Source organism: Chrysoperla carnea, chromosome 3 (genome assembly GCF_905475395.1).
Source record: "Chrysoperla carnea chromosome 3, inChrCarn1.1, whole genome shotgun sequence".
Lineage (NCBI taxonomy): Eukaryota > Metazoa > Arthropoda > Insecta > Neuroptera > Chrysopidae > Chrysoperla > Chrysoperla carnea.
In genome coordinates, this window is record NC_058339.1 from 31,612,919 (window position 1) to 31,633,803 (window position 20,885).

Here is a 20,885-nt window from a genome sequence, read left to right on the forward strand (position 1 = left end):
CATTTTGACGGAATTTGAATTTCTCGAATCATAGGTGAAAGAAATGATTTATTACCTTGTCTGGCGTGAGAAAATTTGAAATTATCAAGGTTCGAGATAAAGAAATACTTCAAAAAAATACACTAAAATTGGAATGGCCAATGATGACGTCATTATCGAAAGTAAATTTGTGCAATTTTTCCTTATAGCGTAATGAGAAATATGAATTATTGACATTAAATAGTACAGACAGTAAATAGACCTTTGCAAATTCCCATTTTCATTTAAGTGCACTCCAATTTTGTTGGCACTGAATTGGGGAATAGTTGTAGAACTTTGGAAAACATTGATGTTACAAGTCTTGTGTCATAACGTAATATTAAACTAAAATTAATCAATCATAATCTTCAAAATTTTTGTAGAATGATATTTAATTACTTGTATATGCTATTCGAATTATAACTTCCACTGTTCGTAAAAAAAATCCTATCGGACTAAAACTAACGAATAAAAGATTAAAAAAAAACATAATTTTTAAATGGCGTGTCTACATTTTGGTTTTTTTTTTAAACAAAATCAAAGTAATGTTTTTAATTTATCATGTGTTTTGTGTGATTTACAGTTTATGAAAGATGAATATAATTTATGATGATGAAACATTGACCGCTATTCTTTTAAATAGTATTTATTAATTATTATTATAATTTATAATAATTTTCATAATTTTTTTAATGGTGACATGCAAACGCATACGAATCAAAAAGCGCTTAATTTTTGTTACTTTTTTTTTTTTTTTGTTTTTAAGATATCAGATAGTTTGTAGGTTTTCATAGAAATTTCATTTGCTTATTTTTTTTCTATTTCTTAACTTTTTTATTAAGGTCTTTATCATATTATTTATCTCTTGCGCCATAAGTAACAGCTTTGAGAGTTAAAACGGATAACTAAAAGTGGCATCTTTTTCCTTAATCGATGAACCGAATAAGAGCACAGCGTCAGATGGTAAATAAAGGAATTGGTTTTAGCGAAATATAACTCACCTACGGTTTCTAGCGACTAGACTTTCTAGCGTTTCTAGGTATATATTCCCCTCGAGAGTAGTCTCAACGCAGCGCTGGATTTATACTATCGACATGCGAGGCTAGTGCCCAGGATGGTAAATTTTCAGAGTTGTCAAAAATTGTTTTCTGTGTTAGCGAAAATGCATGTGAAAAGAGTCAGGAAAAATTCTCGGTTATCACTGAATTTGGCAATTGGTATAATAAAGAAATTCGTAGGTGACATAAACGTCTAAGAAATGTTGATTTCTCAGACCTTAAGTCTTCATTGGATAACGAATTTTTCCACTTTCGACAACGAATTTTTCCACTTTTACGCGTGTTGTACTGAAAAAATTATTGAACGCAATTAACCTACCGATCTATTGAAACTTATGCATACGAACGATCTTTACACTTCCTCCGCACGGGGAAATAGCATATCGAATATTTATCACATTAGCTGTAACAAACTGTAGCGCAGAACGTTTTCATGTTTAAAAGAGTTAAAAATAACTTTCCACAATGAGTGAGAATAGACTAAACTGCTTAGCTATTCTTTGCATCGAATCAGATGTACTTCAACGCCTATTTACCATAAATTTTCTGCTATAAATGAGCCATTTTATTCATTTAAAAATTGTATATCGAAACTTTATTCATTTTCTGATAAATTTAGGTAATGGATCGGCATTATTCACTTTGCCCAGGAACGGTGCCAGAAAAGTTTCAATACAGCCCTGAATAAATTTCGAAAGTAAACATCTGTTTTTACGATGAAAGCGAATTTTTAAAAATAAGCGAATGAAATTATAAATGTGCCATATTATTTTCAAAATGTTTTCTTTTTGCATTAATTGATTTTCTTATTAAAATTACATTTAATTTCATTAATTTTTGTTTGCTTGATTTTTTACTTTATAACAAATATTAATTATTATGATATCCATCGTATATAAAACACTAGTAACACACAATAGTTTTGTAAATTATTTTTTCTTTGTTTTGTAGTATTTAGTTTTTTTATACACATACCACGACGATCCATCAAATTTTTTTTTTTTTTGTTTTTTTTAAGTAAAACAGTTATAGAATTTTTTTAATTAACAGATTACATAAATCACAATTAAACATTGCGTTGCATTAATGTTACGTATTTATATATTAATAATATATAATTTGCAAATATGAATATATTAATTACATATTTTATAGAATATTTTCTTTTGGATGTTTTTGTTCTTTTTTATTTGCTCAATATTCAAAAATCATGGAGAGTTTTTTTTTTCGTTTCTTTTTATTTTAAAAATATGGTTTTCTTATTAATTGGTGTTATTATTTCATGTTAAAAAATATTGTAAAATCATTACAAAAATGAGAAATACTAAAAATAAATTATTTTGAAAATGACGTTATGAATCTGTAGAACCTAATTAGGTAGTCTGCGCGCTTACACCATTACTCATCTTGCTTTATGTAAAAGTTTGAACAGTCCAATATCTTGAAATGATTTTTTTACAGTTCATCTACTCCGTAGCTACTTTCATTTATGAAATATAATGGATCTCACACTTTCCGTAATTCAAAAATATGCAATGCGTCGTAAAAACGTGATTGTATCAAATTCGAAAGTAGAAAATAATAACGCATTATGGATGTTTGAGAGGCATGTCAAAATGCTACGAGACAAATGAAAATTTCGAGACAAAATAAAAAAATCCCTCATTCAATTCTAAAGCTCCTGTGAATATTACAAATCGATTCACTTAACCGCTAAAAAGTTATTGCAATTTTAAAAAGCTCCAATTTTACACGTAATCTTATGGAGATTCGTTAACCGTACAGATTAAATTTATTTTTATTCAAAGGAAAAAAAACGACCAGAAATTTCTAAATTTTATAATAAGTATCTTGAGCTCTGGAGAATCAATTTAGTATCAAGTTATTCAAATTCACTAAACGGTTATCTAGGATAAAAAGAAAAATTAGCTTTATTGTACTTTATGTACTTTTGTCTCCGATTGTTCCTCCCTTACATCCTTAACAGTAGCGTAGCTCACCTTAGAGGGGCCTTGTATCAAAATTAGTTGGGGGCCCAAATAAAGGATGACCTTGGATCCCCTTCGGTTTTAAAATAAGTTATTCTACAATAGGATCATGATTAGATATACATCTCTCCAAACTGTAATTTTACTATTGATTTCACTTTGCAATAAAGTATCGATGGTATTTTCTTGTAACCAATTATTATAAAATAGGGATGCATTAATATGCTGCTGTGAGTTTACATGGTCAAATATACATTGCGTAAAATTAGCCCGGGGGCCTAAATTGCCCGGGTGCCCCGTATCATTGAAACAGCTGATATGGCAGTAGCTATGCCCCTGATCATTAACCAGTATACTGCAGTAAGTTTAAGGTTGATGTGAGATATCTGTGCGCTTGTCACCAAATGCTCTTTCTGATAAAGCGTAAATTTCTACTTGGGACTGAAACATGCAAGAAGTTATGATAGAGAATGAAATAACATTCAAGCTTTATCTTTATAAAAAAGTCATGTTTAATTTAACGTTTACAATTCGAAATTTTTGTGTCCGTTTTCTAATTATACACAACTTAAGAATTTTAAGTTCAATAGTTTTTATTTTGACTTATTAAGTACAGATTAATGACGTCATAATACTAAATGAAATCAATTAGAAAAAAAGAAAAAAAAATTAAGAAAATCACTTTTGGATAGATAAATATGATACTTTTCTTTTAATCGATAAAATTGAATATAAATTTGTAATAAAAGATTAAAAATATTTTTCACAGTGTTTTTAATTATTTGTTTAATTAATATTGTGGTGTATTTAATTTTTTTTAAATGTTCAATAATATTTTTATTTTGAGTGTGTATCTTGTGCTACAAAATTGAAGGGAAATCTACTAAAAATTTATTTTCATCAATATAGACGCTAATAATTTGATAATTGAAAAGCAAAATATAAAATATTTTATCTGAAGCAAATGATGACGGACAAAAAGAAGAGCCGTACACCATATTTTTCAGATTCCTGGGTTTATTTTATTTAGAAGCTATTCTTTATTTTTTTTTTAAATATAAAAACGTGCATATTTTTTGTTTATATTCCAAGTTCTTACTTAATATAAAGATTATTTTTTATTGCAGACATTTTTTTTTTTTGGGTTGTTTGTTGCGCAACTCTTGGCAAATCATAGAAATTTTTTTTTGTCAAGTAATTTTTATTTAGACCTATCAGTATTTTATTTTTTTTATAAGCATACTATTTTTATATTTTTTTAACATTTTCACAATATCAAAATATATATAAAGCAACATACAATGTTGGATTTTTTTTTTTAAATTCATGTATATTACACTACATTTTTAATTAATCGTATTGCTTAGGATTGACATACATTGATATATATTTTTTATAGAGGTTATTATTTACAAAGACAAGTTTATTTTGACCATCCATAACTTATTTGTATCATTGATTTTGTAACTCAATTGAAAGACTTAACGGGTGATTTTCCATTAGTGTGAACCGACACAGTGTAAATGGATTAAAGCTACGAAAAGAAACATGAGGACAATATTTTTTTGATTTCGAATTAAATTTAATCATTCATAACTTTCTGAGCTTTCCAAATCATGAAGATTGTAGTGGTTCAGATGATAAATTATGAAGGTATGTACGAAATACATACCTTTTTCAGATCTCAGACACGTCATAATTGCTCATTTTTGGTGCTATTCTAAATAAATCAAAAATAACGCCAAATAGATAGCTAGAATGATACGTCTCGGAAAATATCCGCATGAATCTTATATTTTACGAAAAGAAAAAGCTATATACATTGATTTCAACTTTGAGTTGTTCAAAATATGAGTTAAAGATATCGAGTTAATAATGACCAAGTGTTGGTCCTTGTTAAAATAACCTTCCGCTGTAAACAACATTCGTTTGTAGCAATCGAAATAAGTTCCATGGCTCGATGTAAACAATAAAATGTTATTATTACTTTTATCTGCGCCCGTGAGAAGTATTTTCACAAGTATTTTTCTCAAAAATAGTTCATTACCGCCCTAATGATATAATGAATTCATTCCCGCACTATGGCTGTAATGAATTCAGTTACTTTAGTAACTTTTTTAATTTTCTATTTTTCTCAAGAAGCTATGACAAATTTTAAATAATAATTACCGTTAATTTTCACATTTTAGAGGCGTAGATAAAGTTTTGTACGATAAACGTGTGATAACGCATTATTAACCTTCTTCTGTGAAAGTCCAACTCGTGCTACGCACTCGTCGTGCAAATTTCGCAGGCGTACGTTAGTAATGCTTTTATCCCACTTGTATCGTAAATAACTATTGCTAGCTTCTTGCTTTAAAATTTACTGTGTAACTTCTTGCATAAGGATTTCATTAAAAACAAAAATATTACACTGTGTCATGGCAAAAATAAACGGGAGTTTAAAAGGTTGACATTAATACTTTCTTCAAATTTGCTTCTTTAATACGGGAAGCTGAAAACTAACATGTTATTAACGCACTTGCAAGTTTCTACTTAAATCACTCCCACATATTCAGCAAATGTTTAGTTAATTAATTTAATAGTTTTATTACCGGTTATTGTAATATTTTTGAAATTGGAAGAAATTCATAGCAAATTGTGTTAGAATAAGTCAAAAAAAATTCGCTTTCCTAAATAACACCCTCCATAAGTTTTTTTTTTTTTTAATTTACCAAAAAAGTTAATAATAATAAACTAAATTAATAAGTAATTTAATAATATCTGTTTTTCATACAATATTGACATTTTGTATATTGACATTGTTTTTATTTATTTTATTATTTTTTTATTATTTTTTATTTATTAGGTATTTTTTTTGATACTTTGTTTATTTTATTTTTTTTGGTCAGATTTCTTCGCTAACTACCCAATTTCTAATTGATTCATAGGGATAATTTTTTTATTTTTTTATTTATTATTTTCGTTTTTTTTCTTTTGCATACGAACACAATGAAAATAGGGCACAGATTATATTTATTTATTTTTTGGATATTATTTGTGCAAAAATTTTGTATAAAAAATTATTATTATGGCTAATAAACATCCCTTTTGCTTCTGTTAATTTGAGTAGCTTGTTGAAAGTACAAGGTACTTTGAATGATATGTTATCCGTGCGAAGTACATATCATGAAAAGTACCATGTATTATTTTTGTACAAAGAATAATTTTGTTTTCTCTCGAATGTTGAGACTCAGTTTAAATACAAAAACATACCTAAAAAATCTGAATGGTTTCATAGAAACACAAGTTTTTTTTTTTAATACCTAAAAAATTTTTTTAAATATTTTTTTTATTCATAATTATAAATTTTTCTTCTCTGTTAAACTAATTATATGGTCACGTCGTTTTTATTTTTACTTTATTTCGCGTTAAATTAATCTCACATTATTGATTTGCGCATGCTTGGGAGCACAACGTTATAGATCATTTGTCTTCTGTAGTTAAATGAAAATGAAATTTAAAAAATTGTGTTTATAAAGGTGCATTGTGGAGTAAGTCGTAATTTTGAGAAATAATAACTTGGAACGTAAATTGAATTATTTTTTGAAATTAACATGAAATTAATTTAAACGTTAAATTATTCCCTATCTACCGTCACAAAAACTGATTTCGCAAAAAATCAATTTGATCGTTTCTCTATCTAAATTATTTATTTACGCGTGTGGATGATAAACGGCAACACGTGGTCTTTTTTCTATTAAAAAAAAATCACTGCATATTATCAGAAACATAAAATTTTCTTTCCTATACACACGAACTTATCTTTTTTAATCATTTTCTTTTGTACTGAGGATAATAATAAGCAGTATTTTGCATTCAGTCTGTCAACAATCATATATAATCATTAATTAATTAATTAATAACAAGCCAAAAGGCGAAAAACTTATAACATAAAAACAATTGAAATTATTCTTTTTAATTAATAATTAATTACTAATAATAACGTACCATGTTTATCATAATATTCCTTACTTAATAATAATATCTCGTTAAAAACACAAATAAATGGCGTTTAAAAGAAGTTTTTTATTTTTTAAATTTTATTAAGAAGTATATTTTATAGGTAAGGATAGGATTAATATATTCAGATTTTTTTATATTTATATTATTGGTAAAATCCTGAAGATGGCAATAAAATGGTCACGAAACGTGTATATTACATTGAGAATTTTATCCAGAAGTTAAACTTTTAAAATTGAAAATTATTTTTGAATAGTAAAAAATATTCTAAAATAAAATTAAAATCCTTAAATCTCCCAAAAAGATCTAGTTATAAGTAATTTAATGATTTTAAGGCTATGATGACTTAAAACGAAATAAATTTTATTAACCAATATGAATGCACCCTTTTTCGATTCAATACCAACAATATAAAACAAAAACTCAAATTATTTGTGTTTTCTCACAGTTTAAAATTAAATTGATACATTTTTATATTAAATTAAACCCTGTATTTATAAAAATCATATACACATAATAAATTTATTTTTTGAATACATATTTTTTTTACATATTTAATATAATTAAGTATTTGGTAAATGTTTTTTTTTTTGGGAAGGAATAAGAGAGGGGAAATATCTTTAAAAATAAGCAAAAATGTATGCAACATAAAAACATAAACAATATTTTGGGAGGGATTAGAGAGAGAAAAATACAAACAAATAAATTATTGTTATTTTTGAAATAGGCTTCAAATATATTAATTATTTTTTAAAATATTTCTACACTTCTATTAACGCCATTTTGTCATAGAATTATTTTTTGTTTTATTCACATAGTAACAGGAAACATTGATATATAATATATTAAATATTAAATTGTAATTATAATAATTTAATTGATTTGTTTAATTTAATAATTAGTATTTATATTTTATTATCTGTGTTATGCTAAACAATGAAGATTTTTAAAATTTTTACTTTGAAATCTACCATAGTTTTTTGATCAACTGTATGTGTTGTTTTTTTGTAATTTTTTGTTTTTTTGTAATTTTTATTAAGCTGCATACACTAAAAAGCTACAATGTTTGATTTTTTTTTTGTTTGAGAGAGAGAGAGAGAGTTAGAAATAATGTTAATTTTAACATTTATGAGAGACGCATACACATCGTCACACTGCGCATGCATTATTTGGCTTATATGTGATATGCGCATGCGTTGTCATCATTTTAATTTATTTTCTCATAAAACAACATTATTAATTTACTTATTACAATAGTTTATTTTTAATTTTTTCTGTACATTTTTTCTTTTTTTTTGAACATAAAAACTTTAAAAATTACAAATGAATTACTTAATTTTTTTTCTGTACATTCAAAACGTAAAATAAATTAAACAAAAAGAGAAAACAATATTTAAATACTATGCACCAAAAGAAAAAAGACAAAAAATAATTTTTTTTTTAATGTATATATATATAATATATAATATAATTTTTTTATAAAAAAATGTATCCAAAAATTCCATGCATTGAAAAATTTATACAAATTTAGATATAAGTAATTAATTGGTCCATAAAATTAAATATTAAAATTAATAATACTTTTTCTTTAATAAATTATTATTCTCACAACTAATAATCTATTTCGTAAAAATGAAGGCACCCTGAATGATGTACCTATTTTTTAAAATAATATGGACCTATATTTGGAAAAAAATAAATTAAATTAGATAATTTTTTTGTATAGAAAATTTGGATCATTTTCAAAACCTTAATATTTTTTTTTTTTTAAACAACAAATATATTTTTTTTCCACTACAAACGAACATTATTTTTCCAACTAATAGAAAAAATTCGATAAACTAATTCTATTAGTTTTAAAAAAAATTTATTTTTTATTTTAATTTTAATAATTTGATTGTAGTGTGATGTCTGTCTGTACAACAAATAGTATAATTAATTATTATTATTTTATTATTTATTATTATTATTATTAATTATTTAATAATTGTAATTATAAGTGTAATAATATTTATTTATTTTTTTATTTATTTATTAATTGCTATCTTAATATTTTTTAATCTTATATTACATACAGTATAGATACATTTATAATTTTTTTTATTACGTGAAATATTATCAGCAATTTGAATCACGTGACAATTTTTTATATAACTTGTGTTGTTATTTTTTTTGGGTAGATTTGCATTTGTTTTGGTGTGGTATGGTGATAATGATTGTTGGGGAAACAGTGACAACTTTTTTTTTTTTTTGTAGGTTATTAGCGACGGTTGGCTGGTGGCGGCATGTGCTATAATAATTTGAAAACACAACCACGATTCATTGTATCACAAATCCGTTTATTGGTGCATAAAGTATTCATTATGTAGTCTGGAACGTATAAGTCCAATCATCCACGTTGTCGCTGTTAATTCCACACCTGAAAAAATGGAAACGAGTCTTTTTATTTATTCATAAACAGTTAATAGTTTGGCTGTTATACAAAAAATGCATGGAAACTGGAATATTAATTTTCAACAAAACGAAGGGGGGCTTTATGAAGAATAACGGGTTTTCTTTGTTTTCAATAGGTTAGGTTAGGTTAGGTTATATTGGCTGACCACAAAGGACACACTTAGACTATAGAGCCCATTGTGATACCATATGTGTTTTACCACCTTTCCACTGATAATTTCATTTATCAGCTCCTCAATTACAGAGGCTGAGTGCATCTCCTTCATGCATATACCATGCACTACACCAGCCCATCACAACTATTAATTAAATTAATTTTGTTGCGACGGCGGGTATCGAACCCATTGGTTTGAAGACGGAATTGGTTACGCCTTAACCAACTTAACCAAGAAATCTATGAAAACATACCCATTTAACGTTTTACTAGAAAACAAATGTTAAATATGCCTACTTTAAAGTCATTTATTTATTTTAATAATTGGGCAAAAATCAAGTTTCTTAATTAAAATTGCCTTGGTGCTCGTACATCCTTAACAACGCAGGGACATTAGGAATCCGAAAATGAAAGACAGGGTTGATAGAGGAAATAACACATACCTTAACTAAACTAAGCAGGTCTCTCTTCAATGGTAACCATTTGTAAATGCTGCTGGTATCAAAGGCCCCTTTAAAAATAAAAGAAGAAAATTCGTTTATTCAAACAATCAATATAAAAAAAAAATTAATTATAAAAGATGAGAAATTTCAAAGAAGAACTAATTTTAATATAAAATATTTTGAAACTTATTTAATGAAAAAGGAAAGTTTGAAAAAAAAGCCTATATTCTAATTTAATATTATCCAAAATTTGTGATTTTTTAAAATATTGTGCGTTGTGAGGAATTGAACCACAAACATTAACAATATCGAATGAACGAACAATTCGATTCTAATAAAAAATTCAAATTTTTTCTAAGATAATAATAAATTAAAAATTAAATTTGAAAGTTTAAATTATATATTTTAAGTAAATTTTTCAATCTTGCACTTTTCCTAATAATTTTATTCGATAATATTCATCAATTGCTTACATTTGTAACTTTGAAAAAATAATGTTGTTGCTCCCCATCAGATTCATGAAACTATTTTGAAAAAAAAAATTAACAGATACGTGAAAGGTTGAAATTTTAAATTAAACTTAAATTTATTTGGTCATTTTATAAAATTAAAATTTTTTTTATGCAAAAAACTTAAAAGTTGTGAATAAAAATGTCAACATACTGGACTGTAGTTAAGTGGTGCTCGACTAACAGCAATAGCCGGGAAGCCTGAGGGCTGTGGACTGGCGGCTTGAACGTATCCAGCAACGCTATCACCAGCACTCGAGCTGTACATATCAATTGTGGGTCCTGGGGAATTTGCCGGTGGAAATGAGGCTCCTGCACGTGTTGATGCTGCCGCTGCTGCGGCTGCCGCTGTATGTGGTGATGTAGGTGGACCAAATCCTTGTGCGGCCGCCGCTGCAGCTTGGTAATTGTTCATCACTGAAAGAAACAACAAGATTTTAATATCTTTTATATTTCATTGAAGGTATTAACTTCTCCGCGGCGGTACAATTACAAAATCAATGATTATCGATAAGATAGATTAAAATAATTCAGCAGGTTTTGAAGCATCCCAATAACCAACGCCCGATATATTATCTTCACCAGCTGGCAAAGTGATAGTTTGAAAAATCGAGGCTAATCAGCCGAAAGTATATTGTGTAATATAGTGCAGGTGTACTATCATCCAAAGAATTCTGTGGTTGGATTGATAGTTCAGTTCACTTTTTTACCAGAAAAAACTTCGGATTAGAATATGTAGTTAAAAAAATTGAGCTATTATTAATAAGCTTTACCATTTACAAATGCAATCTGCGGTTGTTCTTGAATTCACTTTGCAATGCTTTGATGATTTAGTTTTCTCATATTATTACACTCAAAATACTTTCTATTCTAAAACTACCATCTTGTCACTTGGAAATGACAAGAAAGGGGGCATTATTCAAAACCTGATGAATCATTTTTAACATCAACCTGTAATAACGGGTGTTTTTATCAGTGTAACCAAGCCCGAAGCTCAACAACTAATTATTCCCGTTGTAATGTTAAGTTAACGTTTTACGATACCACTTTTGGAGCAATTTATGTTCTAGAAATTGGTGGAAAGGAAATAAAGTGTACGTGCATGCAGATCAAGGATTCCTTCAGTATGCATAGGACCTGTTACTTATTTGATTGTGGATACATTTGTGACTAACTACAAAAGGAAAAAAATTAGGATGTGCTTGATATTAAAATAAATGTGAGATTGTAACATGATGAGTTTGGAATTCCTCTATTTTCAAAATTTAAGGTTTAAGCTGATAAATTTGCGCAAAGTACGAAATTTTGAATTTTGTCAAAATAAAAATATTTTTGTATTTCTTGATAAGTTTAAAGCAAAAAAGCACTCTTGTGATTTTTCCTCTAGATGCTTAGTTTGCGAAATAAGACTTCTTGAAAAATTAAAAATGCAATAATATTCTGAGGGAATTATAATAGTCTGAGGGATTCACTTAGCCACCGTGGCTCCTGGGCTACGAATTTTTTTTTTGTTATTCTATTTTATTTTCATGGTGTACTGTCATGTAATTCGCCGTGTATAGGCGTTTGTGAAATGGAGGTACATTTATAATTAATTTCTAACCTCCAAACCAAAAAAAACGGGGTTATTATTTTGACTGCTATGTGTGTCTGTCCGTCTGCCTGCCTGTGTCTTAAAACAATTAGTTGCATTATTTATTCTTTTACTAAAATCATCAAAACCGCGGGTAAAAAATTGTAGAAGTAATCCAAACTCCACCATTTTACAAAAAAACTGTCAGTAGTTTTACCTGATAAAGCTTGGGTCAATAATGGTGTATTATTGTTTGGTGTGAGTTGACCATTGGTTAAGTCCACTAGAAACATACAGAAAAATAAGCATTTTATAAAACAAATAATTAAAATTTTGTAAGAATAAAAAGAAAAACAAAAATAAAGACAAAAACAAAAAATTATACATAAATAAATTTTATTATGTTTTCAATTTCAAAACGAGAGAAAGAGACACGTGTATTACATATTTTATTATTCTTCATTATACAATAATAAATAATACACGTGCCAATCTCTCTCCACAATCCACGTGTTCTCTTGTGTTTTTTGCTCACTTGCATTTACTTGTTGTTTCAATTTATTTATTGTTTTATTATATTATATGTTTGTTATTTGGGGCGGGGGTGGGCGGGGGAGGTGTTAGTGATATGTAACCAATATTGTTTTATATATGCGTGTAAGATATTATGAATTTATGATTGTGAAAGAAAGAAAATTATTATGTGAGAAATAATGGGTGATAGAGCAAGGGTGGTTGACTTTGAAAACGTGAAGGGGTGTGTAAGACTTATTATTAATTATATATCAAAGTTTCGATTATATAAGTTTTTATCGAATATACTTAATTTTTCCTTATCGCTATTGAAAAATAAAACGATATGACAATATTCATTTAAGCCAATTAGTAAACAACGTTCCAGGGTTTTGAAGTTTTTAAACTTTTGCCTAAAATTTTGAATAAACACAAATAATTCAAACAAATTTAATACTGTTCAGTTTTCAACGATCAATATGTCTTTTGATTGGGATTATTCGGTGCATTTTGGGCAAGTTTTCACTGCATTAAATATCATTCTCATGGTTAATATATATTTTCAAAGCTGCTGTACTTTTGCCGATGTTAACCGGATTGAAATGCGAGAGTAAAATATTAAAGACCAAAAATTTGGCGTCTGCAAGATCAAGAAGAATACTTTATAGTTCAAGCTCTGGTGTTGCAGCTCATTCACATCGTCAATTCTATCGACGACAAATCAGAATTTACGTAATTTTTAAATAAAATTAGCTTCAAATGGATTCAGAAAAAATGTATAGCAGTCATATTTAGTAAATTTATGAACAGAATAACATTTAGTGTATGGGCTTTATAGTGTGAACTCGCCTTTTAAGGACGATTGAAGCTTAAGCCACTTAAATTCGATTAGAAATCTACTTGCACCCAATTTTAAAGCAGTTTAATACTTTCAATGCCAAAATATACTCACGTTTCGTTGGTTAACTCTGGACATTGAAAGAATTTTCGCCAAAAAACTCAGATCAAGTAAACTTACAAACAATTATAAGCAGTTAGCTTGAGTCTACGAAAAAGTGTTGAAATCTAATTTGATTTCCCTAAATTGCAAGTAAATGCATGCTGTTAAAATTACGACTAGTAATTTTGATTTTCTATCATTGTTGCATTCATGTTAATTTCCGATTAAGTGTGTGAACAATGTAAATGAAAATCTAGGTGGTAATAAATGAAATAAAAAAAAGGTGGTAGGAAAACACTACTTTATAAAGAGGGGGTTGTTTTCAACTACGATACATACATAATCAATGATGAGACGTAGTATCCGAATACGAGGAGACACTGGTTTGTAAGGAAGGATGAAAATGTCGTAGCTGTGTTGTAGGGGGCGGCACCTGGTGTGCGCATCCAGAATTCTCCTGGTTATCAGCAGGGTTGGGATTAGTAGGGATGAAACTGAAGCCCGTGGGGATCCCTAATTAAGGAAAAGCCAAATTGTTATTCCAACTACAATTAATAATTAAATATTATGAATATTAAAAAAAAGAACTACATAGAAAAAGCAAATGTCTTCTTTTTTGTTTTGCCAAAATCTTTAGCAGCATTTATTTCTACTTAACAATTTGGCAACTTCCATTTTAATACCAATTATATTCCTTGTTCATAAATCAATGTCTCCTCTCAAGATTCAAGTTTGTTTAATGATAATTTTATGAACAAACTTTTATCAATCTTGAATATTATGGATCTAACACCGGAGACGGAACTATGAATAAAATCAGGTTTCAGAAAAAATATTACCGGCATAAAAACGATAATTTCTGATTGTATTCACAATTTCGTATCCAAGAAGTATAAATATGCAGCCGCCCTTATATTTAAATTAAACAATGATCCTAAAATCAACACTATGAAGCCAAAGATATTATTTCAGTTAGAGTTAGATTGAGCAGTTCTGTTTCAGGAATCAATTCATTTGATTAAATTAATCAAACGAATCCACTTTTTAATAAAACAAAAAATGAAAACATTATTTTGTATGATAAATTGTTCCATCCATCTTTTTAAGGAATTAATTCATTTGTTCCAACTCATCTAAATTAATTGATTCCTTTTAGTATTTTAGTTTTTTATCCATTTCTATCTTATTGATTGTAGATTCTTAAATTTGCCATAAAAAGATTAATTTTAGTTCTTTATGATGGTTAAAACAAAAGCTATTTATGACAACTCGCTTTCGTGTACTTAAATTATCTTCTAATTCATCATGAAAAGTTATTATAGCACACTTTTTCTTTTTTTAGCATTTAAGTTGGTAATAAACACAATTTGCACATGAGCAAGATGATCATTTAAAACTTATTTGAAACTTAATGCGCAGGGACATCCAGTGGCAGAAAATAACAGTTTTGTGATGCGCCACTATGTAAAAAATAAGCGTATTTAAATTGACTTAGACAGTTTCTATTTTTTATCACCTGGGAACTCAAAATTGACTTCTGACGACAAACACTAATCTAGGTTTACAATATATTGCCTAATTTATTTCCAAATAGTTACTTGCGATAAGTTACTTCGGTACTAGCTATTTTACCAAGTAACCATTAAACACGACAGCAAAAAAGAATTATCGCTGATAATTTCGATGAATGCAATCAAATGAAGCAATTTCTGAATCAAATTTGCTTAATCCAACACTAATTTCTATATTAAGAGCAAACAAAAATAGAATTAAAAATTAGAAAAAAAAAGTGTTTGTGTTCGTTGATGTGGTAAAAAGTTTTTTAATCAGTTTTTTGTATTATTATTATTATATGTGATGTAAATTGCTAAACAGAAACGTGACGTCACTACGCTTGTATATTATAATAATACACGTAGAGGTAGGTATATATCATATTAATTTGATGAATGATTGAGAAGGATAACGTGAGTTGGCACTTTTGTGGTTACACAATCATTTATAAAGCGATGTGGAACGTATAACATAAAAAAACGGCGTTAGAATATATAAAAACTGATTTGAAACTGATCTACTGTTCATTCTCATCCATCAAAATTCTTCGACAGACTTTAATATATAAATAATAATTTTGTTTTTTTTCTTTCTTTTGGTCCTAATAAGATATTCCACCTTTTTTACGGATGATTATTTTGAATTTTAGTAGAATAAAAATTTTATTTCTGCATATATTATTAAAATATGAAAATTTGTCTCGATGTTTTCTGGTTACGGCTAGATTTATTCGTAGACTTTCAGAAAAAAATAAGTTGTTTATTGAAGTTGGCAAAGGTCAAAGAATAAATTTTTTTAAAAATACTCGGATTGGCGAGGGATGAATTTCAATATTTTATAGCGTCCCAATATTTTATGACAGTCCGGCTACTCCAAAAGCATTTTATACATAATCTTATAAAACTCTGCCATAAAAATCTATAGTAATTTCTTGGCTTCAGTTGCATAAAGACGAGATAAAACTCTTATTGAATAATTTCAGAATTTTTATTAATTTGACCAGTTCATTTGACCTCTTTTTCAATCTTAATTTTGTTGGAATTGAACCAAATAACGAACAAACTTGACGAAATTATAAAGATTTTGCACTTCTTTGTACAGAATTTTAAGATTATTTTTGGTCCTATAAAATTAAGAAACGCCGTATTATAATATCAAAATCCTTTTGCCGATGAATTCAAAAAATTTATTTATGAATTAAACTTATGTGATATCGTTTGGTATTGCGATGTAGGTATATTTAAAAAGAATGGATAGATTTCGGATTGATTGATTTAGTTCGATTATGAAAAACAGCTGATTTATTCAAGATGTCATTTTGATATTTCAAATAAACGTGTATGCTTTCTTCATTTTCTACTGTTTGATGCATATAAATTAAGCTGCGTTAAACGATATGTCGTTTCAGCAATGCTAGACTTGATACCATGACAAAATTCGAAAGTGAAATTAAACCTGATTAGAAGACGAAGAAGTTGTAAGCAATCAATGATCCCATTCAAAGGTTGCCCATCTTCTTTTAGCTAATCAAAAGTTTTATATGTAATCTCTATGGCGATATCCACGTATGACGTCACTAGTGGGACTCTTTGTTTAATTAAGAATTTAAAAAGCTCATATCTTGCATGCTAGTAAAGGTTTTTATAAACCAACTTCACTTTTCTATTCGTGAAGTAAGAATTTAGTTGTTGGATTTTAGATTTCTAACAGTGTATGTGACTTGAGGGTGTGATTGGTTGCAAGCAGCAAACTCAAGAGCAATATGGTGGCCGCTCACTATTAAATAGTTCTTCACTATAATCTCTTAAAATGAACCGGTCGTTAGTGTTATTTGCTATCATTATATTATCTAGATCATATGGCTTACAAAAACAAGATAAGTTGTGATTTGAAATAAAAACTGTACAATTTTGGTACTGATATATATATGCACACATGTTTTTGAATTTTTCAAAATGACTTCTTCAATAATTAAATGGCAACATTCATTAATGATAAAAAAGCAATAAAAATTGAATATCCCTACAATTATTTTTTTATAGATATTAAAAATAAAATTTGACATCAATTATCAATTATCAAAATAACATTATGAATATGGATCATTAGTAGAAATTATACCAACTATTTGATTTTGATTATTATGAAACATTTTAGAAATAATAATATTTGATTATCAATTTCCAATCATTCGTTTATAATTTAATGAGAATGTGCAATGTATATTAAAATAATTTCACAAAATATTATATGAATTTTGTTATAATAACTAACACATCATCATATTACACGCATCAGAAATCATCACATATGCAAATACAGCAGATATCTGGATTGGTTCAAACCCCAATATATAATAAATTGTTATTATTAAAAGGATTTATTGCAATATTAATTAATTAATAATATGCATGTGAGCAAAATTTGAACACGTGATAATGGATAAATATAAAATAAATTGAATTATTATATGATTATTAATTTTTTAAATTATTTTATCCGAAATATCTACTAAAAGCTAAGCGCTAATCTAAAAAAAATTACTAATCTAGTGATGTTTGTATTTTTATAATTTTGCTTGTGTTTATATTAAAAAAAAATATTTATCGAGGCTTGAAAATTTAAAAAGAAAAGGAACGAACACTCAGTAAATTTAGCAACCCGATACATATATTATCTTTTGTTTGCTTCCAGATAAAGTAGGTGCTACACATGGAGTTGCTAAATTTACATTGTGTTCGTTCATACGGAATATCGGGTTATTCGTTCTTACTCGAAAATATAAACACAAACATTATTTAAAAAATTTAATATAAACAAAAAAATTAGCCCAACTAACTACGAAATAGTTAGAAAAACCACAATTAATTAAATTGGTTATGTACGTAAAAAATCTATATATATTCACTCGCACATATTAAAAAACACACACACTCAAAAATATCTAAAAACTATTCTGGAAAAATTATCAAAAAATATATCCACTAAATTATCTAATACATAATTCTTGATATTTTTATGGTCTTACAATTATATTTATAAATTAATTTTCGTTGTAAAAACATTAAATTTTTTTAGGGAGATGTGATCTAAAATCAATTTTTCCCTGAATTTATTTTATTGTTTTTTAGTCTTTATAATATTTTATTGCTACCTACAACTTTTCAAAATTCTAGGAATATTTTAAAAATTCTCAGAAGTGAAAATTTGTATCATTTTTGTTGGAAGAATTTTTAAAATAATTCATTTTCTCAAAATTAGACTAAATCTACGTTTTATATTTTTAAACATTTATAATTTATTATTACAATTTATTGTTAAAAAACACTGATTATTAATAAAATTTTTATTAAATTTTGGTCCCATAACAAGAGATTTAATTTTTCGAATTTTCCAAAACATGAAAAACTTAATAATTTTTTGAAGAGCTTAACTTTTATCAAGTTTAATAAAAATTTCATTGCTATATTATATTTCTGCTCTAATTTCACAATGTTAGTTTAAGAAAACGCAAAATAAAAAAACAAATTTCTATCTCTAATAAAAAAAAAAACGAAAAAATTACAATATTTTCGATGTCGCGACTAACTAGGTACACCTTCCTAACTCTAGTTAATTTTTTTTTGGTAGATAAAAATAAAACCAAATAACTCATTAGCTATTATTAATGAGCTATCGAAAAACAGTAAAACCAACAAAAAAATCTATTCTAAAAAAATAAAAACTTTTGTAAAAAGTATTTAAGGCTAATTATTCACTAAATTTAATTAAACGATTATCAAAAAAGTTAGTAACTTGTTTCTAAAGACGTTATAATATTTAGATTACTCGCCGTAGATAATTAGTTGAAGCTTGAGTTCCAAATACATACGACACTATTTTTCACATTTAAATAAAGTTCAAATTTTTTCTGGTACTCTTGGCACACGGTAACACTTTAATTTATTTTCATTAATTTTTTTTTGTTAAATTGAATAAAAAAAAACTAAACCAAACTACTTTTCACCCAAAAATGAAGGCAGTAAAGTGACTTTAAATTTATTTTCGTTTTTCGTACAAAATTTAAAGTCGCTTGGATGAAGGAAGAAAGATATATTTTACCGTACGATAACTTTTTTAAACTAAGACTTTCATTTGTTTAAAATTTCATTAGATTTAGAAAACAATCTTAGTTTAAATATGACCCAAAAAATGTTTGTATGTTAGTGAATGGCGAAAACACAAAAAGTACTTTCTGAATGGTTAATCTAACATACCAAAACATGCATTGCAAATATTACTTAGCAAATTAACTACGCAGAAGTTATCGTACAGTAAATATGATAAATAATGAAGTCATCTGACCCATCCCCGATTCTAAAATTACTACTAAAAAGAAGTTTCAAGAAGTATAATAATATAATTCTATGGTTATTAATTTACTTTAAATTTCTAGGCAGTACGGCAAATATGTTAAAAAAATTATTAAATGCTGCTAAGAACTACCCAAAATAAATAACAAAAATATTACTGTAATGTAAAAAAACAAAAATGAATTTAACTATTGATATTTTTGTGATTTATTGTATTTTGTTTGTTTGTTTTGAATACATACAAGGTGACGACAGGATAGGCATTGGGACTCATGGAAGGCGTCCACCACCACCGGTTGGTGCGGCTACTCGCACTGATATTGGTCCCCCCAGACCCCCAGGACCAGCAAACAACGCAACGCCTGTATGTTTACAATAATATTTATCATCAGTCTAATTACTTTTGGATGAGTCAAGATGACTTTATTTTTTATTTTTATTGACAACTAAGTCCCAAATTTATAATGTCATTAAATTTTTTATTCCAAATATAACTTAAATATTTTTTTGTTTGTTCGAATGTAAAGTTCCAAATTTTTGCAATTAAATAAAATTGAGGACTTATTTGGCTAATGAAGGAAAATCAAACTTAATATTACAAGAAAATTATGTTTATAGACGAATCATTTTAGATCAAAAAAAGCTAAAATGAAAAATTTGTCTGTACCTCAACCTTTTGGGCCAGTTTTTTTTTTTTTTAAATGTTCAGGAAGGTCCATTTTTCATAATCAACATCTAACTTCTTGCCGCTAGAAAGTTTGGCCATTGCTATGGGCTAAAAAAGCCCATTATTATAATTCACTTTTGAGGTGATTTTTGAAAATTTCAAAGCCTTGAAAATATGCAACAAAATGGGGAAGAAAGGTTAATTTGGGGGTTTTCGGGATCGCTTATCACTATTCTGAAGTCAGAATTTCATTTTATTCCCCCCTTCTTTCCTGGGATAATTCACCCCGCTGGTCCAAATTGAATATTTACAGAAAATTGCTGTGTTTGATCAACGAAGGGTGAAAAAGAAGGAAGGGAGTATATCCCCATTCTAGCTCCGGAATCACGATCAGTGACCCCAAAAACCTCCGTGAATACTCTTAAGGCCCATTTTGTAGAATATTTACAGAATCCTGCTGTTTTGACTAGCGGGGGCGAATAACCCCAGAAGAGAGGAGTACAATTTCATTTTAACTTCGGAATCGTGACGCCAAAAACCCCAGAGTATATTTTTTTGATCCATTATGTTGAATATTTACAGAATATTGCAATTTTGGACCAGCGAAGTAAATTACCCCAAGAGGGGGAGATTATATCGAAATTCTGATTTCGGAATAGT

The 20,885-nt window shown here is 27.4% G+C and overlaps 1 protein-coding gene across 5 annotated transcripts in view; it reads right to left on the reverse strand.

Moving 5' to 3' along the window:
• Positions 1-9,275: 9,275 nt before the first annotated feature.
• Positions 9,276-20,885, reverse strand: part of LOC123296455 (RNA-binding protein Musashi homolog Rbp6) — a 1,436,510-nt gene continuing 1,424,900 nt past the window's right edge. For 2 of the 5 annotated variants that reach the window (XM_044877931.1, XM_044877935.1), the window contains 5 exons: positions 12,417-12,482; positions 10,781-11,043; positions 10,591-10,641; positions 10,118-10,185; positions 9,276-9,485 (listed from right to left, as the gene is read on the reverse strand). In XM_044877931.1, the coding sequence (XP_044733866.1) occupies positions 10,144-10,185; positions 10,591-10,641; positions 10,781-11,043; positions 12,417-12,482 (422 nt within the window). In that variant the 3' untranslated portion in view covers positions 9,276-9,485; positions 10,118-10,143. The remainder of the gene's footprint in view (positions 9,486-10,117; positions 10,186-10,590; positions 10,642-10,780; positions 11,044-12,416; positions 12,483-20,885) is intronic. The other 3 variants (XM_044877933.1, XM_044877932.1, XM_044877934.1) reach the window with 3 other exon arrangements.